We start from the raw sequence: 27,309 nt of genomic DNA, 5'->3' as shown, positions 1-27,309 counted from the left end.
ACTGTCTGCAATGTATATCTTCCTGCAGATGGTGCAGTACCCCTGAATGTATTAGCTGCACTGATTGATCAACTCCCTAAACCTTTCCTACTTTTCTGAGATTTTAACGCCCATAACCGCTTGTGGGGTGGCACTGTGCTTATTGGCTGAGGCAGAGATTTCGAAACTTTACTGTCTCAGTTGGACCTCTGCTTCTCAAATACTGGGACCGCCACACATTTCAGTGTGGCTTGAGGTAGTTACTCGGCCACTGATTTATCAATTTGCAGCCCAGGACTTCCCCCATGTATCCACTGGAGAGTGCATGATGACCTGTGTTGTAGTGACTACTTCCGCATCTTCCTGTCACTGCCCCAGCGTCAGGCCCAAGGACGCCTGCCCAGATGGCCTTTAAACAAGGCGGACTGGGAAACTTTCACCTTTGCTGTCCCCATTGAATCTCCCCCACACGGAAACATTGATGTGATGGTTAAGCAGGTGACTACAACAATTGCTTCTGCGGCAGAAAATGCAATCCCTCGCTTTTTATGGTGCCCAAGAGATAAAGGCAGTCCCTTGGTGGTCACCAGAAGTCGCTGAAGCAATTAAGGAGTGTTGGTGAGCTCTACAGCTGCAAAGCAGCACCCTTCCCTGGAGCACCTCATAGGCTTTAAACGGCTCCGTGCCCGCGTTCGCCAACTTATCAAACGATGGAAGCTGGAGTGTTGGGAGAGATACATCTCGACCACTGCGTGCCATAAGTCACCTTTCCAAGTCTGGGCAAATATCAAACATCTTTTAGGGTACCAGACCCCAACAGGTGTTCCTGGTGTTACCATAAACGCCATGTTATCTACCAACGCAAACGCAATTGCCGAGCACTTTGCTCAAGCCTCTGTGTCGGAAAATTACACCCCCCCTCCCCCCCCCACCCCCCCCCCCCACACCACTCCCCACCCCCCACCCTTTCTCACTCTCAAATGAAGGCTGGAAGGGAATGTCCTCTCACTCACTACAAGCCACAGTGAATCCTATAACGTCCCATTTACAGAGCAGGATCTCACCAGTGCTATTGCACATTGCCCCGACACAGCTCCTGGGCCTGATCGGATCCACAGCCAGATGATTAAACATCTCTCATCTGACGACAAGCAACATCTCCTATCGTCTTCAGTCGGATCTGTTGCAACGGCGTCTTTCCATCGCAATGGCGGGAGAACACCATCACTCCGATGCTCAAACCCGGTAAAAATCTGCTTGATGTGGATAGCTATTGGCCCATCAACCTCACCAACATTCTTTGTAAGCTGCTGGAATGTGTGGTATGTTGGCGGTTGGGTTGAGTCCTGGAATAATGTGGCCTGTTGGTTCCATGCCAGGGTGGCTTCCGCAGGGGTCACTCTACCACTGATAATCTTGTTTACCTCAAGTCTGCCATCGGAACAGCCTTTTCCATACGGCAACACCTAGTTGCCATCTTTTTTGACTTAAGTACAGCATATGACACAACCTGGTGACTACGTATCCTTGCCACATTGTACGAGTGGGGTCTCCGGGGCCCGCTCCTGATTTTTATCCAAAGCTTCCTGTCGCTCCATACTTTCCGTGTCCAAGTTGGTGCCTCCCATAGTTACATCCATATGCAGGAGAGAATGGAGTCCTGCAAGGCTCCGTATTGAGTGTCTTTCTATTTTTAGTGGCCATTAACGGTCTAGCAGCAGCTGTTGGACCCTCAGTCTCACCTTCTCTGTGTGCAGAAGATTTCTGCATTTCGTACTGCTGCTGATGGGTGTCACCTACAGGGAGCCATCCACAAGGCACAGTCATGGGCTCCAGCCCACGGCTTGTAGTTTTCAGCTGCAAATTCGTGTGTCATGCACTTCTGTTGGCATAGTACCGTTCGTCCAGAGCCCAGAACCTTACCTCCATGACGATCCACCACTCACTGTATGCTCGATTGACACAACTTCCTCATCTTCATCATCTTAAGCAGAAGTGCTGGCAGCACCTCAATGCCCTCTGTTGCCTGAGCAACACCAATTGGGGTGCAGATCGCTCTACGCTGCTGCGGCTCTACAGAGCCCTTGTCCAGTCCCAAATTGACTATGGGAGGGGTGTGGTTTATGGTTCGGCAGTGCCCTCGGCATTGCATTTACTCGACCCTGTGCACCACTGCGGGGTTCCACTGGGACATGTCAGATGACCAGGGTAATGGTGGAGGCTGGGGTCCCTCCACTGCAGATCAGACATGCACAACTGCTTACCAGTTACACAGCACACATTTGTAGTTCTCCTGATCATCCGAATTATTGTCTCTGTTTCCCACCCGCGGCAGTTCATCTCCCACATTGGCAAGCCCAGGTCGGGGCTAACGATTGTGGTTCACATGCAGTCCCTTCTCTCTGAACTGGAGTCCCCGTTTACCACCTTTACTTGCGGTTCGTTTACGTACGCCTTGGCCGAAGCTTCATCTGGACCTTTCACAAGGCCCTAAGGACTCTGTTAACCCTACAGCTCTCCGCTGTCACTTTCTCTCGATTCTTGACGTGTTCCGGGGCTCTGAAGTGGTTTACACCGACGACTCGATGGCTGACAGTCGCGTTGGCTTTGCCTACATTTGCAGCGGCCATATTGAACAGCATTCCTTTCCCAATGGCTGCAGTATATTCACTGCAGAATTGGTGGCCATTTCTCGTGCACTTCAGTATATCTGTTCATGTCCTGGGGAGTCTTTTCTTTTGTGTACTGACTCCTTGAGTAGTCTGAAAACTATTGACAAGTGCTACCCATGTCATCCTTTGGTAGCGTCCTTCCAGTAGTCCATCTATGGCCTGGAACTGTCCAGTTCTTCAGTGGTGGTTGTCTGGACCCCCTGGTCACGTTGGAATCCCAGGAAATGAACTTGCTGACAGGCTGGCCAAACAGGCAACATGGAAACCACTTCTGGTGGTGGGCATCCCTGCAACTGACCTGCGTTCATTATTACACTGCAAGGTTTTTCAGCTTTGGGAGACGAAATGGCAAAATCTCATCACGCACAACAAATTGCGAGCCATTAAGGGGACCACGAATGTGTTGAATTCCTCGATTAGGACCTCTCGCAGGGACTCTGTGGTTCTGTGCCGGCTCCGCATTGGCCATGCCTGGCTGACCCGCGGCTACCTCCTGCCCCATGAAGATCCACCTCAGTGTCAGTGCGGCCGGTTGACGGTGGCCCATATTCTTCTGCTCTGTCCTTCTTTGGCTGTCCAGCGACTTCATCTTTGGTTGTCATTATCATTGATTTTAGCAGACAACGCCTCATCAGATGATTTGGTTTCACGTTTCATCCATGAGGGTGGGTTTTATCATTCGATCTGAGTTTTAGTGCATGTCCTTTGTCCATCTGTGTCCTCCACCCTAGTGCTTTTAGGGTAGAGGTTTTAATGTGTTGCAGGGTGGCTGGCTTTTCCTTTTTACTTTCGTGATCTGCTTCCTTGTTTTACTCTTTTTCCTTTCTTTCCATTTTGTGTTATGTCTCGTCTGTTTTATTGTCACACTTGTGGCAATGTTTTATTAGGAGTGAGGGACCGATGACCTTGTAGTTAGATCCCTTTCCCCCTCTTTTAAACCAACCAACCCTAACAGATATTTCTTTATATGTAAAACAGAGAAGTGAAGTACCAGTTTTCATAAATTTAGCTTTAAAATTTTTTTAATGTAATGACATATCTTCTTAAAAATTTTCATCCCCTATTGCATTCCCTTAGGCACTGAATTTCCAGAAGCACCGCAACACATATTTTTTTTATTTCTAAGCAGGAAGTCAAATACCAAAAGTCATAGATGTAACCTTAAAATCCGTTAGTAGTTCTTTAGTAATTATGTAACAGCCGGTGAAAACTGTTTCACTGTGACAGTTTCACAGTGTGATGCATGTCACTGGAAATCATCATTGTTGGAATAACTGTCAGCATATGTGATCTGACAATGGATGATGGTGTCATACAGGGTGAGCACAATGTCTTGCCCAGATTATAACAATTTATTACAGAATAACTGTTTGACATAATAATGTAATGTACATTTGATGCCGTTACATAGGTTAGTGTTACTAGTTTTTTAAGACCACTTACGTTAGTAAACCTCAGAGTGTGCTCCCTTGGTAGCTCGGAGAATGTCGAGGCGGTATTCCAGTTCCCGCCAGGTGTTTCGTAACAACACGTGTTCTGTCACAGTACCCACAGCACCTTGTATCCTAGCCTTCAGTTCGTCGTCGTCAGCTACTGGCGTGACGAAGACTCTGTCCTTGATATAGGCCCCATCGTGGCATCGAGATGAAATGAGAAGGAAAATTAATCCAGATTTAAATGTCCAATAAACGAAGTAAATTGCTTTAAAATGACTGCAGTTGTTATTGCAAGAATAAATTACAGTGAAAAGGCCTGTTGTGGAGATAGTACCAACAGACGTCACTAGATCGCAGTATGAGCGAAAGTCAGAGAAATTGTGATCTTCTGTTTATGTATTAGTTTCTGTTGTTATATATGACCTGCACCTAGAAGATATTGCCATTATTATTTCACTATTTCTGAAGCACATCAGTGTGGAAGAGGTGGAGGGGGAAATATGACGAGTGCAGTGAGGGGCCCTCTGCCATTAACTTAAATGCAAATTGCAAAGTAGCCATGCAGGTGTAGAAGAATCTCTCATATGCCTTACTTGCTATTAGTTTTATGTTGTCACTCCATATTAAGCTGCTTATTCCTACAAATTTATGGATGCAGTTGCTTCCAGTGATTGTTCTGCATTTGAGTAATCATGCCATAATAGATCTTCAGCCTATTTATGCACAGTATGTTAATTTTATTTTCACGACCAGTTGCCAGTCCCTGCACAAAGCATTGATCCTCTACGGATCTGAAACTTACTGGCAGATTAAAACTATGTGCCGGACCAAGACTCAAACTCAGAACCTTTGCCATTTGCGGGCAAGTGCTCTACCATCTGAGCTACTCAAACACGATTCATGACCCGTCCGCACAGTTTTAATTTTGCCGGTCCCTCCTCCTGCGGGCAGAACTATCACTCCTGGAAGTAAGGATATAGCACAGACATAGTTTAGCCACAGCCTGAGGGATGTTTCCTGAATGAAATTTTTGCTGTGCAGCAGTGTGTGTGCTGATATGAAAAAAAGGTTAAAACTGTGTGCCAGACAGAGACTTGGACTCGAGACCTTTGCCTTTTGGGGGAAAGTTTGTAAGGTAGAAGGTAAAGTACTGGTAGAATTGTAGCTGTAAGGATGGGTCGTGAGTCATGCTTGGGTAGCTCAGATGGTAGAGCACTTGCTTGAGAAAGCAAAGGTCCCAAGTGGGAGCCTTGCACCGGGACACAGTTTTAATCTGCCAGAAGTTCCAACTCAGTGCGCACTCCGCTACATAGTGAAAATTCCACTCTCTCTTCAGGTCTTCTTGCATTGTGCTACAATTTTCTAGCATTGTGACTTCTCTGTAAACAACGGAGTCTCTGCTGTCCCATTCACAGAGAAAGCAAGGGAACTTTGCATAGCCACTTTGTTGACCAAGCAGCATTGAAATCACCTGTGGTCTGAATAGCAGAGTTTGCTTAAAACCAGTTCAAGGTTTTTGTAACATTCTTTTAAGTGAACTGAGTTTCCAACTGGTATAGAAGCATACTTATTTCCATTGTGTAGAAGTATTGCTTTAAGTCTTCTTTTTGAAGAATCAGTAAAAAGTCTCCACTCATCAGTAGCATATTATATTTTGAAGCGTGCCATAAGTCCTGGAACATCACTGCAAAACACCAGGTCACCTTCTTGAGAGAAGAAAGATTCAAACTCCTTTACCCTCGATCAATACCAAGAAAAGGATGTACCCAGAGCTAACGTATGTTTATCTTTCAATCTAGATTCTAGAACCTCTGCCGATTCTTTAGAAAGGCCTCGGTCTCTTACTAAATCGTTCAGTTCAGATTGTGAGAATGGAATGGGATCGGTTGGGCCAGGATTCTAGCAGTCTCTGTCTTCTTCACTATCACCTTGCGGAGCCAATGGCTCGTGATCATCTGTATCATCTAAAGGATCTGGAGGAGAGGGTATTGGTACTTCAGGTCCACGAGGAACAGGGTTAATGGCTGATCGAATGTTAGGGTAAGACATATCCTTTTTGTTTTTCAAATTGATACCTCGTACATCGCAAGAACAAAAATAGCAGTCATGACTATGATTTTTGGGCTCCCTCCAAACCATTGGTATTCCAAAATGTAAGGACTGCTTTTTACTTTGAAACCATTGTCTCAGTTCTTAAACACACACTGAACAAACTTTGTGTGGGGCCCAAGGCTTATCTTTATTGCCCCACTTTATACTAAAATAGCCGAAATATACTTTTTCAACAAAATCGGAAATGTTTCTTTGTTGCTTTTTAATGGTATAGTTACCACAAATGTAGCAGAAGCAATCAGGCGAGTTTATACATCCCCTGGTAGCTGTTTTCCATAAAACAACTTCACAACACAAGAAAACAGTCACTACTTTAAGGCACTAGTAACAACAACACATGAACAGCACAGAGTGAAGAGATATTTTGAACTGAAGGACAGTAGCAGCAGCTCACTGCTTGGTGATGGCAGGGGAAGGGGCAGTGCGACAGACAGGCACTGACATGAAAAATACTGCTGGTTTCTCCTAATTACTCTTCATTTTATATATATCTAGTATAAAAACGGCTAAATAACAGTTTATGGAGATCCTAAAAACCAAGATTCAAACTCACTAGAGTGCTGAAATATCGAAAAAAGCTAAAATTAGACAAGCAGTTTGTGAAATAACTGTACATGATTAAAGTTTTTCACTATTTTTTCGAAATCAGCATTGAAAACACTATAATAATCACTTCTTAAATCTGAAACAGTTTTCATGTCTCAGACCTGTGTTATTCCACATACTTTGGGAAAAATGTGGAACATAATAAATAGTAAAAATCCACTGCCTATTGACAGAGAAATAAGGTGTTTCAGGAGAAGCCTGTAAATCCCTGACCCCACACAAAACATTAGCTTCCTGATCACAAACAAATAACTTTTTTGCTGCAGTAAAATAATTACAGAAAAACCCTATTTTTATACTTTTCAGCAGACTGACCCAAAAAGGTGTAAGATACAGTAAAGCGTGGGAAACACAACAAGCAAAAGTGAACAAATTACTCTCACTGACTTTATATTGCTCAAAATGTGAAAGTAAAAAAATTTAAATTTTGCTGGTTCAATAAATCTGGAATAATTGTTTTTCTTTTTAACAGCAATTAGGTTTGTTTCTCCACAGTATATGAACTATTAGTCACAAAGTAGTGACTGACCGCTGATGTACACACACCAACGCAAGTGCAGGGGTTCTCATTCCAATCGTGTTCAATGGTGTAAGCAAAACGCTGAAGTAAAACTGAAAGAAAAACAAATAAATGCAGACGGTTTATTAAAAAAAGAACAGGGTGTCTCGTGATGTGCCTCTGGACGTCCACACTGGGAGATTCAACAGTTGGATCTTCATAAGATAATTGTAAACGTAGCTACGTCTGGTACTTCGACTGAAGAATGCCAATGATTCACACCTGCCATGTTCTGTCTGATCTACAAGCAAATCTCCTAGAATTCTGATTCAGCATATCCAAAAGTGGCACATATGTCTACCTGCTCCTCAAGGTAGTGGGAGGGGAGGGGAGGGGAGGGGGGGGGGGGGGAGGGGAGGAGGAGAGATGTGGGATATAAATTAAAAGAAGACCCATCATATGTTTAGTGGCTGTCACATTTCCGTACTTGGCCTTGGTTTCCTTTGCTGCTTGCTCAATATACAGGGTGGACCAGAACTCCAGCAACAAAATTTTGGAGGTTATTAAGGAATATTTACAGATTATTTTGGCATAAGGGACTGTAGGTCTCCAGTGGCTCGTTACATCGACATCTACACCTATATACACATATAAACTCCGCAAGTCACTAAACGGTACACAGTGAAAGGTACCTTCCTTTCCTATTAAACTTACAAATAGAGCGAGGGAAAAGCGACTGTCTGCATACTTCCATATGAGCCCTGATTTATCATATCTTATCTTCATGGTCCTTACACGAAATATACATTGGCGGCAGTAGAATCATTCTGAAGTCAGCATCAAATGCTGGTTCTCCAAATTTTCCCAATAGTTTTCTTTGGAAAGAATGTCGCCTGCCCTCCAGGCTTTCCCATTTGAATTCCTGAAGCATCTCCATAATACTTGCATGTTGTTCATACCTACTAGCAAAAAATCTAGCAACCCCTTCTGAATTGGTTTGAGGGTAATTGTTTTGTTTGCTTTCTTACACCTTGTATTGGTATTGCATAAAAGTGCAAATGTTGATGGTATGTGCTGCATGTATTGTTTGGAAACAAATTTGTTCCATTTGCTCACAGTACCTGCTGTTGACAACAGTAATGCCCTTCTTATCTTGTTGTGCTCAAGCTTGTATTCAGTACTGCTCGGTCCTATATTCTGTACTGCTCAGTCCTGTCCCAGGTTTGTTTTTCCAGCAATGTTAGTTGTGCATTAACAGTGAAGCACACGTGCGGATAGGCTACTGGTGAAGAATTGGCCAATAGGCATCATGTCTATGGATTCACTGTAAGCAGTCAAAAAGTAGCACGATGATGCTATGCTCACCTATGGCAACCACATCAAAGTAGTTTCGCATGCGTACACAGATATCCATAAATAACTGGATCCTTTCTGCTATCACATTTTGGTGATTGCGTACCACAGGCTTTTTCACTATGTTGAAAGCATTTTCACAGAGACAAAGATAATTCTGGCAGCTAAGCTGAATAAATCATAATTACCTTATCACTATGTAATGAGGCGCTGGATACCACATGTAATTAGTACCAAAATACTCAGAAAATATCCCTGAACAACTTATGAAATTTTTTTGCCATAGTTCTGGATCACCCTGTATGAACAAATGGATTGGCAGTGGGGTAGGCTAGAACATTTTCTCAGTTCCTTTTCAAATAGTATCTCCCTTTCATGCCCTTCTCCTCTATATTAGGTAAATTAATTACCATTATATTAAATAAATATGGTTCTATATTAAATCATGTATACTAGTGCCTAAGAAAAATTATAATATTGCGTTATTGTAGCCCTAAATTTAGGAGAAGTAGAAATAGACTTCAAACGCAACATCAGTGGGTACAGTCAGCCGTTCATGAAATTTTGCTTTTGATAGAAGTCCGCCCTCAATGTTATTCTATGTATGTTCACTGGATTCATTAAAAAAACTGCTCACAATTCGTTCAACTATTGTGCGACACTATAAGCTTCATTTCCGTTCGACGTGTAAAATATTTATGCCAATTCTTTCCTGTTCACAGAACACAAGAGACTTTTGCAAGAGTAAATAACCCAGAGAAGGGTGCTATTGCATCGACACATCTTATCTGTCCAGAGCCTGGCAGCAAAAAATATTTGGCAGCTTTGAAATGGAGTGTTCCTGCAGTGAACCATAGGTGGCTGCTGGCTTGTGCACGTGAGGGGAGATGTGTTAATGAAGAGCCTTACCTTGTTAAAGAACCAAGCTCCCCTAAAGGTAAAAAGAATTCACTCTCTCTCTTCTTTCTTTCTTTCTTTCCTTCTTCTTTTTTTTTTTTATCCTCGGTAAAATAGAATATAGGTGGTGACACTTACATAAATTTGCAAAGCATTGACAAAAGTTTTAGCTGAGACAGCTTTAGTCTTCCGAATTAATTTTCTCTGTTGCAGAGTGTGTGCTGATTTGAAATTTCCTAGTACATTAAATCTGTACTGGACAAGGACTTGAACTTGTATCATTTGCCTTTCACTGGCATATGCTGTACTGACTAATCGGTCCAGGCATGACCCACCTGGAAAGTTCAGTTAGCATTTGCAGAAGAAAGGCAAAGATTCTGGATTTTGAGTTCCAGTCTGGTACATGGTTTTAATTTTTGTTTTAAAGTTACTTGAAAATAAATTCTGACTGGTGTAAAAATTAATCAGAATACAGGTGGGGAAACTTTTGCACCTTAAGTGCTTTAAGGACAAAACAAAAACTAAAATAATACCACTCATGGAGCACCAGTATGCTAGTCTCATCAATAGAGTAGCCAGAGGAATGGCAAACAGTTTCACAGTTAGGTATAGTGATACATTCAAACATTTCCATTTCAAACTTCTTTCTTAATATCTTCCACTACTATATCTAACTTCATTATTGCTGCAGTTAGCTTGTGAATCAAAATAAGATTCTTACCGCAAAGTGCTAGATGCCTTCAATGCTGGTGTTTTATTTTGGTGTGTTAATGCTCTGTGAACAGTTGTCTTTATTTCAATATTGTTTCATTTTGACTGTCTGTATTTATTTCTAGTTTTATGGCCACTTCCTCTTCTGATGGGATTTTAAAATTTTATTTCTTTCTAGTTCATCATCATAATCATAATAATAATCGTCATCACATCGTCTACAGTTTCTAGCCCCTAGCTGGGTCTGTTTCAAACATAAGCATCCCCATCTTTACCTGGACCACCACATTTATCTCTATCAGTCTGCCCCAGTCTTCTCCTTTCTTCATCACACTGTTCTTCACTGCTGGGATCCATCTGTCACTGTGTTTCTCCAGGTCTTTTGCCTCCTGTTATTTTGTGTGCCTCTCTCAGTATCACGCCAACTACCTTCTTAACCGTGTCTCTTATGTGGTCTCTTGCATATGTTTCTCTTTCACTACTTCTGTTATCATCTCATTCCTTAATCTCTCCATTCTAGTAGTATTATTCTGCTTCTTTGAAATTTTACGCCATGCACGTATCTAGCTTGTATACCTTTTCTTCTTCATTACTCACATTTTTGATGCACCCATGAGTATCTGAGCAATAATATTCTCAGTATAGCACTTCCATGCTTTTGGGTTGTACGTCTTTGCTTATTACGCTGAGCAGTAACACCTTCACAAATCTCCCTTATCATTCCTTCCTCTGTCTTCTATGATGCTTCCATGTGCTTGAAACTTTCCAATGTATTCAGTACTTGTTCTCTAAATACTTCTATACATTTCTAATCTCATCTGATTTCTCGTTGTCACCATCATTTCACCCTGCTTTGCATTAAACTCCAATCCATACCGTTCCACCATTTTCTCCCATACATTTAGTCTTTCTTGTGCCTCTCTTTTCATTTCCCCAGACCATTAAGACACCTGCTAACACCATTGCTTTCATATTGCTCCTGTTTGAGATCCCACTCCTGCCATCATCTCATCCATAAAGGTTATGGATTGTAGTCTAGGTGTAGGACTTATACCTGCTTCAGTCTGTTTTTTTCTAACTGAACCATTACCAAGCTGTCTGTATCCTGACAGTCACCTGTATATTATTTTGTCTGAGCTTCCTCCTGTTATTATTTGCATTATAAATAGTTATTCAGTTTTGATGATTAGCTTGGTTATAATGTATTACCAATGTAGCTTTGGCAGTAGATGTGGTGTAGAAGGCAGTCAAATAACAGGAAAGAATGGACACTGAGAAAAGTAATGCTATAGAGAAAAGTAACAAATGAAAACATCACAGGGTTGTGGGACGGAAGGAAAGCCATTTCCATTGTTTGTTTTATAATGTATTATGATATTTCACAACATAAACTGGTAAGCTTAACAAAATATGATTGTTTTCGCAATGTTCACACTATTTCTTAAGCAGCAAAGACTAGTTAATGTCGATGTTTGCACGATGAATAATGGGTAGCAACTGACAACGAAGTAAGGGATACTGAACACACTGTTTCTACTTATTGACGACTAGTTATACTAGTTACAGACTGACAGAGGTTTTGTGCATGATGCTTATAAAAAAAAAAAACTTGGTTAGTATTAAAACAACAAAATGGTAAGATATTGTGCTGTTAAATTTTAGATATTAGTACAAAAAACAGAAAAGTAAAAGTGGACAAAAATAAAATAAAGGAGAACCTCTCTTGTCCACCCTCGGCTGGTATGCCACTCTGATTGATCAGACTGTGCTTGAGCCGAACTGTCCGTGACTTTTTACCATGGCTCATTACACGTCATGCCATTGTTATGTACTGTATTATTGTTTACAGGTTTATTGTTGTTATCACTTGTCCCTTTTAATGCTCTGTCATCTCTCATATAGTTTGTCACTGTGTTTTTTGTACAGTACTGCACTGTGAAGTTTTTAGTGCTAACTGCTTGATGATTGTATGACACTGTTCTTCTGTATTTGTTACAGTACTGTACATATTTGTTTTACATTGTGTAGTGTGCAGTTGTGTGTGTGTTTTTTCAAAATGTCAGGAGTGAAAGGTAAACAATGAAAAATTAGCAGGGCTATGAATCATTTTAAAAAATTGCCAAGGAACTCAGTGTCAGTGTTTGGATTGGAGAAGAAACCGGAAAGACATTGAATCATTTACAGTGATGATAAATGGTGAAAGCTCTCTTAAGAATCGCAAAACATTAAAAACTTGAACTACTTGACAGTGCATTATGGAAATGGTTTCACCAAGAAAGAAGGAAAGGAATCCTGATATCTGGGCTCATAATAAAAGAAAAGGCAATAGTTTTGCGCAAAAACTAGAAGCCAAAAGTGAGTTCGCAGTTAGCAAAGGTTGGAATCATTGCTGGAAAGCCAGTCACAGTGTGAAGCTTGTTTAATTTTCTGGTGAGCAAGTATAAGTTAATGCTGAGGCTGCTAAGGAGTTTTCTGTGAAATTTCAAGAACTTGTCAAATAAAAGGACTTGTTACCTTTCCAAATGTATAACATAGACAATGCAGGCCTAAACTATAAAATGCTGCCAAACAAAATGCTCCCTGCATCAGATGAAACCATGGCAGGAACAAAACTTAAAATAAGTTGGGCTACCCATTGCTCCTTGCAGCAACACATATGGCACACACAAGCTTCCCCTGTTTGTTATTGGCAAATGTAAGAAGTTTGCGGCATTCAAAAACAAAACTAACTTATCTTCCTTGATGGACTATTACTGAAATAAAAAAATCTGCATGGATGGACTGCAGTCTTTGAAAGTCATGGTTTTGTGAAGATTTAGTTCAACGAAGGGTTTGTTCAGTCTGTCGAAAAAGCCTTGAAACAATAAAAGCTCCCTGTTTATGCTCAGTTGTCATTGAATAACACACCATCACAACCATCTGAAGAGGACGTAGTGAAAAGGGACACAAAAGCTATCCTTCTTCCACCAAATCCAGCAATGGATCTGGGAGTCATAGTATGGCTAAAGACACAGTATCGCAGAAACTACATCAGCTCAATTTTAGAAAAGTTCGAAGGAGGTTTTAATGAACTTGAAGCTATGAAATTCCTCACTGTCATAGATGCTTTCCCTACAGTTGCTGAGTCATGAGAGGAACTAAACCCTGACACACTGCGGAAATCTTAGTGTTAGCGTTGATCGGAATTTATGACCAAAAGTGACTAGATCAAACGTAAGCAAGACGATGACATGCAGATAATTAAGAATCTACAAACTGTACAGTCGAATGTCGTGGCCAGTGAAGTTGAGTAGTGGATTGCCTAGTGTGACAAACAACTGTGAAACCATTGAAGAGCTCAGTGACAACCAGATTATTATTGTTTTGGAAAAAAAAATACTGAAGAAAGTGTGAACAAGGGCTCAGACGATGAAGATGACAAACGACGACGATCCTCCTCCTTGGATTTGAAACACAGACGTCAAGAATGCTTTTGATACTGCCCTTCAGTACATCGAGCAGCACTCAACCACACTACACGTATGTACATTTTGGAGGAACCCTGCAGCTAAGTCCAGAATATCATCTACTACATAAAAAAGTATAACTAACTTTCTTTGTAAGTAATTTTTTAGTAATTTATAGGCTACCTTCAATTTTTACAGTACTGTACATATGTACTTTATGTACAGCACATGCGTGCTATACAGTATTGCTCTTTACTAGTATGTAATAACAACAGCTTTTCTGCAGTTTATTGCAGTGTTTTCACTGTAGAGAGCGATGTACATATGTAGAGTAGTCATTTTTTAGTTGAGAGATTGTTTACTTTAATGTAAATCCATATTTTTCTGTACTTTTTGATAATCCAACCCCTTTTTTATTCTGACGCATATCCCAGTCTCAAAGATGATGGCTTACAGGGGTTGCACTGTTGGTGGTGAAGTTATGTTAACTAAAAGCTATATAATCAGAAAAATGAGAGGTACTGTGTTATGATTTTCTGTGCACTGGGATTTTCAAAACCTGCCAGTAATTTTCTAGAAAGTTATATTTTATAATATCAATATAATGGAAGGAAACATTCCACGTGGGAAAAATTATATATAAAAACAAAGATGAGGTGACTTACCGAACAAAAGCGCTGGCAGGTCGATAGACACACAAACAAACACAAACATACACACAAAATTCAAGCTTTCGCAACAAACTGTTGCCTCATCAGGAAAGAGGGAAGGAGAGGGGAAGACGAAAGGAAGTGGGTTTTAAAGGAGAGGGTAAGGAGTCATTCCAATCCCGGGAGCGGAAAGACTTACCTTAGGGGGAAAAAAGGACAGGTATACACTCACTCACACGCACATATCCATCCACACATACAGACACAAGCAGACATATTTAAAGACAAAGAGTTTGGGCAGAGATGTCAGTCGAGGCAGAAGTGTAGAGGCAAAGAAGTTGTTGAGAGACAGGTGAGGTATGAGTGGCGGCAACTTGAAATCAGCGGAGATTGAGGCCTGGCGGATGACGAGAAGAGAGGATATACTGAAGGGCAAGTTCCCATCTCCGGAGTTCGGATAGGTTGGTGTTGGTGGGAAGTATCCAGATAACCCGGACGGTGTAACACTGTGCCAAGATGTGCTGGCCGTGCACCAAGGCATGTTTAGCCACAGGGTGATCCTCATTACCAACAAACACTGTCTGCCTGTGTCCATTCATGCGAATGGACAGTTTGTTGCTGGTCATTCCCACATAGAATGCGTCACAGTGCAGGCAGGTCAGTTGGTAAATCACGTGGGTGCTTTCACACGTGGCTCTGCCTTTGATCATGTACACCTTCCGGGTTACAGGACTGGAGTAGGTGGTGGTGGGAGGGTGCATGGGACAGGTTTTGCATCGGGGGCGGTTACAAGGATAGGAGCCAGAGGGTAGGGAAGGTGGTTTGGGGATTTCATAGGGATGAACTAACAGGTTACGAAGGTTAGGTGGACGGCGGAAAGACACTCTTGGTGGAGTGGGGAGGATTTCATGAAGGATGGATCTCATTTCAGGGCAGGATTTGAGGAAGTCGTATCCCTGCTGGAGAGCCACATTCAGAGTCTGGTCCAGTCCCGGAAAGTATCCTGTCACAAGTGGGGCACTTTTGTGGTTCTTCTGTGGGGGATTCTGGGTTTGAGGGGACGAGGAAGTGGCTCTGGTTATTTGCTTCTGTACCAGGTCGGGAGGGTAGTTGCGGGATGCGAAAGCTGTTTTCAGGTTGTTGGTGTAATGATTCAGGGATTCCGGACTGGAGCAGATTCGTTTGCCACGAAGACCTAGGCTGTAGGGAAGGGACCGTTTGATGTGGAATGGGTGGCAGCTGTCATAATGGAGGTACTGTTGCTTGTTGGTGGGTTTAATGTGGACGGACGTGTGAAGTTGGCCATTGGACAGGTGGAGGTCAACGTCAAGGAAAGTGGCATGGGATTTGGAGTAGGACCAGGTGAAACTGACCAGCAACAATCCACAAACCCAATCATCCCGGCCGCCCCATTGTAGCTGGTTACCAAGCCCCCACAGAACGTATCTCTGCCTACGTAGATCAACACCTTCAACCCATTACATGCAGTCTCCCATCCTTCATCAAGGACACCAACCACTTCCTTGAACGCCTGGAATCCTTACCCAATCTGTTACCCCCGGAAACCATCCTTGTAACCATTGACGCCACGTCCTTATACACAAATATTCCGCACGTCCAGGGCCTCGCTGCGATGGAGCATTTCCTTTCACGCCGATCACCTGCCACCCTACCTAAAACCTCTTTCCTCATCACCTTAGCCAGCTTCATCCTGACCCACAACTTCTTCACTTTTGAAGGCCAGACATACCAACAATTAAAGGGAACAGCCATGGGTACCAGGATGGCCCCCTCGTACGCCAACCTATTCATGGGTCGCTTAGAGGAAGCCTTCTTGGTTACCCAAGTCTGCCAACCCAAAGTTTGGTACAGATTTATTGATGACATCTTCATGATCTGGACTCACAGTGAAGAAGAACTCCAGAACTTCCTCTCCAACCTCAACTCCTTTGGTTCCATCAGTTTCACCTGGTCCTACTCCAAATCCCATGCCACTTTCCTTGACGTTGACCTCCACCTGTCCAATGGCCAACTTCACACGTCCGTCCACATTAAACCCACCAACAAGCAACAGTACCTCCATTATGACAGCTGCCACCCATTCCACATCAAACGGTCCCTTCCCTACAGCCTAGGTCTTCGTGGCAAACGAATCTGCTCCAGTCCGGAATCCCTGAATCATTACACCAACAACCTGAAAACAGCTTTCGCATCCCGCAACTACCCTCCCGACCTGGTACAGAAGCAAATAACCAGAGCCACTTCCTCGTCCCCTCAAACCCAGAATCCCCCACAGAAGAACCACAAAAGTGCCCCACTTGTGACAGGATACTTTCCGGGACTGGACCAGACTCTGAATGTGGCTCTCCAGCAGGGATACGACTTCCTCAAATCCTGCCCTGAAATGAGATCCATCCTTCATGAAATCCTCCCCACTCCACCAAGAGTGTCTTTCCGCCGTCCACCTAACCTTCGTAACCTGTTAGTTCATCCCTATGAAATCCCCAAACCACCTTCCCTACCCTCTGGCTCCTATCCTTGTAACCGCCCCCGATGCAAAACCTGTCCCATGCACCCTCCCACCACCACCTACTCCAGTCCTGTAACCCGGAAGGTGTACATGATCAAAGGCAGAGCCACGTGTGAAAGCACCCACGTGATTTACCAACTGACCTGCCTGCACTGTGACGCATTCTATGTGGGAATGACCAGCAACAAACTGTCCATTCGCATGAATGGACACAGGCAGACAGTGTTTGTTGGTAATGAGGATCACCCTGTGGCTAAACATGCCTTGGTGCACGGCCAGCACATCTTGGCACAGTGTTACACCGTCCGGGTTATCTGGATACTTCCCACCAACACCAACCTATCCGAACTCCGGAGATGGGAACTTGCCCTTCAGTATATCCTCTCTTCTCGTCATCCGCCAGGCCTCAATCTCCGCTGATTTCAAGTTGCCGCCACTCATACCTCACCTGTCTCTCAACAACTTCTTTGCCTCTACACTTCTGCCTCGACTGACATCTCTGCCCAAACTCTTTGTCTTTAAATATGTCTGCTTGTGTCTGTATGTGTGGATGGATATGTGCGTGTGTGTGAGTGTATACCTGTCCTTTTTTCCCCCTAAGGTAAGTCTTTCCGCTCCCGGGATTGGAATGACTCCTTACCCTCTCCTTTAAAACCCACTTCCTTTCGTCTTCCCCTCTCCTTCCCTCTTTCCTGATGAGGCAACAGTTTGTTGCGAAAGCTTGAATTTTGTGTGTATGTTTGTGTTTGTTTGTGTGTCTATCGACCTGCCAGCGCTTTTGTTATATTTTATAATTTAGATATTTCCCAAAACAACGTGTTTTTAGTAAAAAGACACCTTTTTGGTAACACAAAAACTCTGGCTATGAAACTATAACAGTATAATTTGGCATATTTGCATTTTAAGACGGGAACATTGCTTCAACATGAAAATTTTGAATACAAATAACTTTTGAAATATTAAGTTTTCATAAAAATAAAATGTTTACTTGAAAATGGAGTATGGGGAGAAGCTAAATAAGCTGTATCAATCTCGACTCAGACTGTTATTTGTAAAGTTGAATTTTGACGGGCTCATGGTTACTGGTTTCATAAATTAGGAATATTTCTACATGAGCTATCTATACCAATGTCATAATAAGGCTGTAAGTTATACTGTGATTAATAAAGTTTAGTGAAATGCTGCATCAATAAGACTTTGACAATTTTATGTACTCTTCATGTATGCATTACATGTATAATAGAAAGAAAGAAAAGTGTTTACATATGGAGAGAATTGTAGCAAGTGGAGCTGTTCAGCGATCCCTTTTCTCAACAGTTTTCACATATCTTGCTTATTTTCACACTGTCACATCCATTCTCAGTATGCAGGAGTACCGTACCAATCTCTCTTTAGGAACACCCCTCCCGGGGCTCATGGGTCTCTCGAGAGTTCATACGTGGCACACACACGGGGCCCTGAGCTACTGTAGCCCATTCTTCTTTTTCCTCAATGCATTTCCTTCACCCTGCCCTCTCTCCCTACCCTTACTCCTTCCCTGTTGCCCCCTCCTTACAGTCTCTCGATGTTCTGGTTTATATCGACCTGGCTATCCACTGGTTCCCTGTATTGCTTGCAATTTTGTACCTTCTTCCCGTTCTTCCATAGTTTTTGGTGTTTAAGTCCCCGCTTCAGGTTTGACCGCCACTTCTAAATTTTCTGTTTTTAGTGTGAGCCATTTGGGGAAGAACTTGCTCCCTAGCATCTACGGTGTGGATTCCTCTCCCCCATTCCTTCACCTCTCACTTCCCCACTGTAGCACCTTCCACCCTGATAGAACACAAGCATGTGTAGCCAGTCCATGTGATGGGGCTGTTATACCCATCTAGCTGAGTCCCCTGACAACACAGGGATCGTACTACAGATATCTCAGCTGCCCCCTCTCCATGTATGCCAGGGGGCACCAGAACTCCCATCAATGGCCGCCGTGTCAGGCAGCCCTTACTACAATTGGGTGGTGCCCATGGAGAGAGCCCCTGATCGGAGTAGGTGATATCAGGGTGGATGTTTGGCACATGAAGCGCATCAAGCTGCACAAATCTGGCTGTTCTCAAACAGCAGTCTCTTCAAATGGTGAAGGATCATTGAATGCTGCTTCATATGACTGGGCAGACTTCCCTTCCCTTGCTACACCATGACAGGAGGGCCAGACTGCCGCCTTACGATGAAACACTTTCTCAACTGTACTAGGATGGATGGGAACACATTCACCACTACAAAGCCATTAATTTCTTATGGAGAATATCGAGGACAAGTTTGGTGAAATAGTCACTTAGTAAGACACGGTCAGACTCCCAGTTGATCAGAGCTTCTTCACGGTGTATATGCTCCGGGACATCTAGGAAAACCCCAGGAATTTTTTCATCAAGGAGAAACACCAGGAAAATCCCAGAAATTTTTTAGAATCCTGTGAATTTTTCATTGCTTTATACTTCAGTTAAATTTTTGTAATTTTGACTGGTATGAACTGATAAACAGCAAAATGTGCTTTAGGACGAGGACTATGAAATACTTCATAACAATAAACTACTCCCGATGAGCACGATGTCACATCAGTTTTCATTAAGTTTGTTTTAGCAGTTGCCTGTGGGCTCACAGGTGTGCACAGTTGTGTATTGTATGGTCACTACCATCTGCCACTTCCAGATACTTGAAGTGCGGATGTTAGCTGGAAAATTTTTCTGGCACCCCCAAGCTACCAGATTGTCGCGTGCGCATAGCAGTCTGGGTTGTAATGGGGAGGGGCAGTCTCCACATAAGCCGTGTTTACGTTTAGTGATTTTGCTGTTTCCTCTTTGTTTACACTACTCACATTAAATGAAAACAAAACGGACTTCTGTAGTTTGGAGCTATAAAGTGAATTAAAATACATTCACACAATTACGGAAGGCTAAATATGTTATTAGTTTCAGTTTTCTGATTTTATTTTATTTTCACATTTTTGGCAGTAAGTGGCCTTGCAAGAACAATGAAGTTACTTTTGTCGATTTGCTAAATAAGTGTGGCATTTATTATTCTTTTCCCCAGAGACAGTCCATTCATTAGAAACGAAGTGTTTCATTCCACACTATTGGATAGTTTCAACTGTTCACTGAATTTCAAGTGCACGTTTTCATCTTCTGGCACGTATGGCATTATGTCATAATAAAGAACCAAACACGAGATAATACAGTACTGGTACTCCCGAAAACTGCAAAATTTTTAATATCAGGTTGGGGTCTGCTTCATTGTGAAACTGGACATACGAAAGTGCACTCTAAGCCGAGTTATGCATTTAAGTATGATTTGCGAAATTCCAATGCTCTTGCAGTATCCTATTTCTTCTATGACGTAATGTAAGATCTCTTAATACCAGTTATCATGTCTGCCCATCTGCAGTAACGCCTGTTTCCGGGCACTCTCTGGCAACTGCTGAAACAAATATATTTCTAACAGATCATGTGGAAAATATCTTTCCAAAACTGTTTTCGGCAGATTTTTTTTGTTCTCTGAAGTTCCATGTTGATGTATAAAACCTTTAGTGTTCCAAGGATTGATGTTTTTACAGCTCCAATGGAAAGTATACTGCCACTTATCATGGAAAAAGTGTGTATTTCACCTTGGAAGAAGTGTATTTTCATGTGGGGGGAAAAAGTGCGTTTTTGACTGGGAAATCCAGGAAAAACTCAGGAACTTTTTTTATCCTTGTCCACATATACACCCTGTTCTTGTGTTGTCCAATCCACAGCTCTTCATTCGTTTGGTTGTCTTGGCAATGTCTCAGTGTCTATTACTCCTCACCATCCACTGAATGTGGTCCAGGGAGCGATTTTTCAAAGGGACCTCATCCTGCAATCTGATGAGGAACTTCAGACTAATCTGGAACAACGCGGCGTTCATTTTGTTCAACGTGTGCAGAAGGGACGCAAAGACAACCACACTGATACTGGTGCCTTCATTCTGGTTTTCGAGAGGGATACCCTCCCAGAGGAGGTCAAGGTTTTGTGCTACAGATGTAACGTGAAGCCAAATTCCCCCCACCCCATGAGCTGCTTTCGGTGCTCGCGTTTTGGACATATGTCTTCCCGCTGAATGGTGGACCCTCTGTGTGGTGACTGTGCACACCCACTCTGTGCCCCTGTGTTCCGCCACCTGGATGTGTCAATTTGTCATGACTGCCGCCCCCCTTGCTAGCCGGATTGCCCGACTTACAAGAGAGAAAAGAAGAACCAAGAGTCCAAGTCCCTGGATCGCTTGTCTTATACTGAGGCTCACCAAAAGTATGAGAGACTTCATCCAGTGTTGCTACCTTCAACGTTTGCCTCAGTTACATCCTTTACCCTTCCTACCTCTTCCTTACACCAGCACCCCTCACTCTCCCCTCCTCCTCCTCTGAAGTTCCCTTGACATCCCATCCAGGAGCACCTCCCCGTCCCCAGCAGTAGTAGTGCCCCCCCTTCTTCGGCACCTGCAGGTGATGGGGCTCCCAGGACCCCCCCCCCCCCCCCCCCCCCCCCCCCCCGGCGTCTCTCAGGCCGGAAGCCTCCTGCCACAACTTGGCCATGAGACGCACCATCTGCGCATTCCAAGGTCGCCTGCTCTCTTTCAGTTCCAGATCGTGCCAATGCCAGTGCCCCCACTGTGCCCTGCCCTCCTCCACTTCTGAAAGAGGAGGAGGAGAACGAAAAGAAGAAGAAGAAGAAGAAACATAAGTTCCAAGACAAGGCTGCCCCCCCCCCCCCCCCCCACTGCCCCTGGAGGTGTCATTTACCCCCTCGCAACCTGAGTCCGACCTCTTATTTATGAATGTCACCTCATCCTTGTCGGTGACGATCATTGACTGGGTGATGTGACCTGCTCTCGGCTTCTTTATGTGTAACCTGGTCTGTCTCCACATGATCATCCAGTGGAATTGCGACGGATACTATCGTCACCTACTGGAAATACGACATCTTGTCTCCTCCTACTCTGCAAACTGTTTCCCGCCCCATCCACTACTACTACATGGTCCTCTTTTGTAAAGTCCTTACATAAAGACCCTAGGTCCTCTATCACATGACTTAGCCCTGCATTTGGCTTGAAGATGCTGGTGGCCTGGTACGCCGCCCCTAAACTTTCCTATAACTGAGGGCCTACACCTAGCCTATGGCTACTACCCAGCAGCAGCACTTTCTTCTTCCTAACACTTTGTACATTCCATGATTTTTGATAGATGTCGTTTGTAGGCTTGTAGTTTAGGGAATGATTCGATACCTGATTTTACTGTTATTTGACAGAGATGTCTGATAGTCAGAGATCTTTACAGCTACATCACATATTTCCCTGTCCACATTTATGACCACATGGTTAATTACTGATGTAGTCATTGTGGTAACCCTTGTTGCACTATTGAAGAATAGGGACATGCCAAAACTTTGAAGGATCTTTATGAAGGTGCTGCTGGATTCATTTATGATATTAGTGTTGATGTTAATGTCCCCACACACAATTATGTTGACCTTTGTACTTGAGGCTTTATCTAGAACTTCTGTTAATTTATTGAAAAAATTGTCCACACTACCACTGGGAGATCTATACACACACAAACTGATTAATTTCTTGGTGATATCAAGCCCTGTTAATTCAATAGCTGATATTTCAAAGTGTTTGTCTTCACTTACTGTACTGAGGCCATGTCTTGATATGAAATGTGTTCCTTTCCTGATATAAACGCATGATCCTCCACTCCTTGAAGCAGTTCTGCAGTAAAAGTTTGCCCTTTCATAGAATGATGATACTACATGTTGGATTTCTGTGTCTCTACACCAGTGTTCAGTAATACAAACTACAGTGCAGTTCAAAGATTGGAACTCAACTTCTAATAGTTGTATTTTATTTTTTATTGATTGCATGTTTTGACGGAGGATTGTTAAGTCTGCGAAATGCCCCACGTTACTCTTTCCAGTGGTTTGTTTTTCTTTGTGACATCTGGTATATGTGATATTTGAAGTGTTAAAATCTTTGTGATTGATTGTTTCAGTATTTTTTAAACTGCTGGAGATACTCTTTAGACGGGGGAACCTGCTGTCTGGATTTATCCTAAATAAGACCTACGTTTCCTACCTATGATAACAGGTATTTGACCATGTGTTACCCGAGATCCACCCCCTATGCTTTCATGAATCAACTGTACCAATCTTCCCTTCCCACTCCTGTTTAGGTGTAGGCCATACCTAGTGAAACCCCATCTGTTGATAGTCCTGACAGGCACCAGAGAAACATGAGCAAAGTTGGCTGTCCTCATAGCCATTCCTAACCCCACATTGATTCACCTCACAGCTCCATCAAGGTGTGGTCGATCATGATGCCGGAACAGCTCAACAAAGTGTACGCTGGTGCCAGAGTCAGGGAAGCTATCTTGTCAGGTCACCACCTATCATATGCCCCATCCCTAGGCTTCTTGGCCTCGGCTGAAGTGTGCTGCACATTTCCTGCTCCATGTTCTACCTGAGCCTCTTTTCCACTTAACTCTGGCAGTGGTAGATACCTGTTTTTGGTGTTGACGATAAAACTGTCAGATCACGTTCTCTTTCTTTCTGTCCTCCTACCAGCTTACAGTCAAAAATAACAATAAAAGTAAAAAAGGTAAAGGTAAATTGCTTGGTTGCTGCACTTGACAGAGTGCTATGCCCACAAATTATATTGCAAAACTCATAATTTCATGAGCACTTTCATGATAAAGGGGAGACAAAGATGTAGAATTCTCACAGCAAGATTCTTTCAGCTTAAAAATGTGAATTACAAACCAAATCGTCCAAAGTCAAAATGGCATATGCTGGATTGTTTCTCAGTGGCTATCGAAACCTAATGAGGGTGGAGCTGGGTCATGTGGCGGGAGAGATGTGCCGCCAGCAGGTCAAACTTGGGACTGGAAAGCTACAGGATGCAGATATTCAAATTATTACGGGGCCCATCTAATGGATTTTACACAAAACATGATAATTGCCTACACGTGATGCACATTTACTTTATTCTTGAACTCACTAGAGCGTTGATTGCAACTATTGTCAGTAAAGGAAAGGTGATTAAAAGTCCTAAATTTTTTTCTGATTTCAGTTCAAACCCTGCCTTATTAGCTAATGTTACAAGGCTAGGTCAGTAAATCATCCGGACTGTTGCCCATGCAACTCCTGAAAAAGCTACTGAGCCTCTTCAGGAAGTATACATTGGTCTGGGCTCTCCACTAATGTTGATCAACTTTGGTTGTAAAAATCCCTATACAAAAGAATGCACTAGTGACACATCAAAAAATTCACAACAATGTATAAATTACTAATTACACTTTTCCTATGTCACTTTAATATTCATGTAGAAGACATTCAAAAACTTTTAGTTCTTAATGCATGAAGAGCCAGACTTTGAACATTATGCCTCACCTTCCAAACAGCAACCCCAGGCTCACAGAAAAGCTATTCCTTTTGCATGTCTGCATACTTTCCATTGGACATCTTTCCCATCACACAATGTTGTAGCGTTATTACTGGCACGGAAACCATCACAAACGAAGAAATGTGTTAAATTATGTGACAGCATTCATCTTATGGAAGACATTAATCCTTACAAAAGTATGTCCTCCTTGATGCAGTTTACATAATGTACAGGCAAAATTTTATAGCCATAAGTAGTTAACAAAATACTGTTAATTCTTGCTTTTAATAAGTAGGGTTTTCAGAATTATGTCACTTGAATACATGTGGATGGTGCACAGCATTCTGACAGAGTTTTTAGGGGGAAGCAGCTGCATCTACTCAAGTACAACACTTTGACAACTGCAGAGAATGTTTGACATATGGACATGTATAGTGAGAATATGTTCTACTGTCACTGTATGATGCCTGTATTGTCAATTTTAGGTGTTTGTCATTAAGATGAGGCACTTTTAGTGCAGCCTCAATATGTCAGGCTCGAGAATGAACCATTCTGTTTGAAACTAATTGCTAAAATATATGTAATGCCACTGTAACAGATCTGTAATACAAACTTCATAAAATAAAAAGGTTACAGGTCCCAATCAGTGAACTGTTGAAATTGGAAAAATGTGAGATACTACATAGTATCATCACGACGTGCAAACTACAGTCAGATCAAATGTCTTGATAGTTGACACGTCATGTGTTTTAACTGATTTCCTCCAACCAGAGCCCTCAACGTCACACCTGAACTGTTCGCAGTTGCCAAACTGCCACAAGATCTTGTCAGTTCATTTCCAATTCCTTGTCTGGCTTTCTTTCTTGATGTTTGGGTCCCAGGTCCTGGGTGTGTGTCTGTAGTTAGTTAGTTTCATATTGCATTACACATGGTAGAAACACACACACGCTGATAACAAAATAAACATTTCATACACAGCACTAACCAAATACTACTGTATTCTTCCACGTAAGATACAGTTTAGTGCCACATGTATTGTTGTTGTAATCACAGAGATCAGCTTACAGTAAATAAGCTTCACAGGACATTGCGTGAAGCAGTTTTTGAAGGCTGCAATTAATTGTTGCCACTAGGTCACCCATAGATAAACAACTTCCTGAAGTGTAATTGCATAGCCCAGTGTTCCTTCTTTTTTTCCCCTAAAAATCTAATCAAAAGACTTTGATTATTATTTTTATTCATTTAATTGACTTAAGTGTAATTTTTTTTAATAATATTTTGCCGCGACATTTTCATCATTGCATTGACTTTTTGTTCACTCTTATTTTCCTTCCTATCATTTTTCTTTTTCTCGTTCAGAGTGTGCTTGTGTCGCCAATTACCTGCAATGAAGTATGGACCAGGTTTGCTCATCAGCTGGTAGTATGGCAGCCCATTTATCCAGTGTAAGAATAGTTTCAGGTAACCAATGACAACAAGAAATTACAGATTGCTTTTACCGCTGAAACTGAAAATTTTCTATCTAGAGTTTGCTCATGGAGGATAGCCTTAAACACCATGAACAAAGTGATCATGACTGTAGATCTGCCACAGGTTGTTGATCACCATTTTCTCATATACATTGCACATCTCGGGGTTGTGATTAGGTTAGGACACGTGTTTAAATTCAGGGCTACAAAATGCCATGTCTGCTTCAGTTCAATCATTGGTCAGTTAAAATCAGTTGTCGACAGAGCATCTCCCATTTTTGCCATACCTTGCGGTGGCTCCAAGTTACACATTAAAAGCACTTGTGAAGTGACCCATTGTGTACGTGTGTCTTCTGTAACCGAGCAGCAGTCGGCTGCGGATGTGGCAAGTGACAACTTCGGTCTCCCGCAACTATTTTACTTCCCCCAGACTTCCTCCATTACCTTCTTTGTAAATGTATCTACTGGCTTCATCACCATATCACTTTCCTAAAATCCTAATCCTTGATTCAGCATTTAAAGTATTATTTAGTTGCTGCATTCCACAAGAGCTAATAAAAATAAATTTCATGATTTTAGTTCTTATTGCTTGCTTTTAAAATCAAACTTCACTCTGCAGTGGAGAAAATGATACAATGAAACATTATGAAAAATTAAAATTGTAGACTCATTCTAAACCCGAGGTCCTTATCAACCAGGCTGATACTACTAGGCATAAACATTTTTTGACATATATGTGACTATAGCTATCCATGTTTTGTATATAGGATTGAGTAACAATAAAGATGCTTTTACCTTGACAATGATCCATGCTTCAATGTCTCAGTGATACACAGTTGCAGTCCGTCAGCAAGTTCTCTTTTGTTTATTTTATGTGAATTACTCTCATCATTACACTAAAAGTTTCTTTCCTGAAATTTCAGAGGTTGAAGGAAGTCATTCCTCTGGGAGAGGCTCTGATGTTAATCACAGTAAGCTTGGCACACCTGTAACACTACCAAAGGAAATCCAGAATGCTGAGGAGAAGCAGCCGCAAGCTGCAGCTTTGGTTGTTGAAGAAACTGTACCTTCTGTAAATGTTACAAGAAGTTCAGACAGTGCAAGAAAATCAATGGGTCCACCTGATACAGCTAAGGTACCAACAACAAATGAAAGGGAGAGACGCAGGACAACTGGACCAGTTAACTCTCCATCAACACCTGCTGGAAATCCTATGGGAACTGCTCAGAACTTAGGCTTTTCACCATTCAGCCAGGAAACGCCGATAAGGACGTTAATATCGTCAGTCACAGACAATGCAAATGTAACACCCAATAATGGTTGGACATTTGATCCAAATGAAGCAACCCCAAAGCCTCCAAACTACATGTCTACGCCAGAGACACCATATGGACAAGTCTTTAAACCCAACCCTTCACCTACAACCAGGAAGAACTGGAAGAGATGGATTGACAGTATACCAGAATTCGAGAAGCTGGAGCCTGACGAAAAGAAGAGACGATTGAGCACAGTGAGAAAAATTTC

General features: G+C 42.5%; 1 protein-coding gene and 1 long non-coding RNA gene across 4 annotated transcripts in view; one reads left to right on the top strand and one right to left on the bottom strand.

Moving 5' to 3' along the window:
* Nucleotides 1–27,309, bottom strand: part of LOC126419687 (uncharacterized) — a 181,863-nt gene that overhangs the window by 42,065 nt on the left and 112,489 nt on the right. The gene's annotated exons all lie outside the window — the stretch shown is intronic.
* The window catches only part of LOC126419648 (DNA topoisomerase 2-binding protein 1-A-like), a 266,920-nt gene that overhangs the window by 187,350 nt on the left and 52,261 nt on the right, over nucleotides 1–27,309 (top strand). For both annotated transcript variants that reach the window (XM_050086847.1, XM_050086840.1), the window contains exons 15-16: nucleotides 9,380–9,594; nucleotides 26,709–27,295. In XM_050086847.1, the coding sequence (XP_049942804.1) occupies nucleotides 9,380–9,594; nucleotides 26,709–27,295 (802 nt within the window). The remainder of the gene's footprint in view (nucleotides 1–9,379; nucleotides 9,595–26,708; nucleotides 27,296–27,309) is intronic.

Source organism: Schistocerca serialis, chromosome 1 (genome assembly GCF_023864345.2).
Source record: "Schistocerca serialis cubense isolate TAMUIC-IGC-003099 chromosome 1, iqSchSeri2.2, whole genome shotgun sequence".
NCBI lineage: Eukaryota > Metazoa > Arthropoda > Insecta > Orthoptera > Acrididae > Schistocerca > Schistocerca serialis.
The sequence above is the reverse complement of the archived record's forward strand: the minus strand, read 5'-3'. Positions and strand labels throughout refer to the sequence as shown.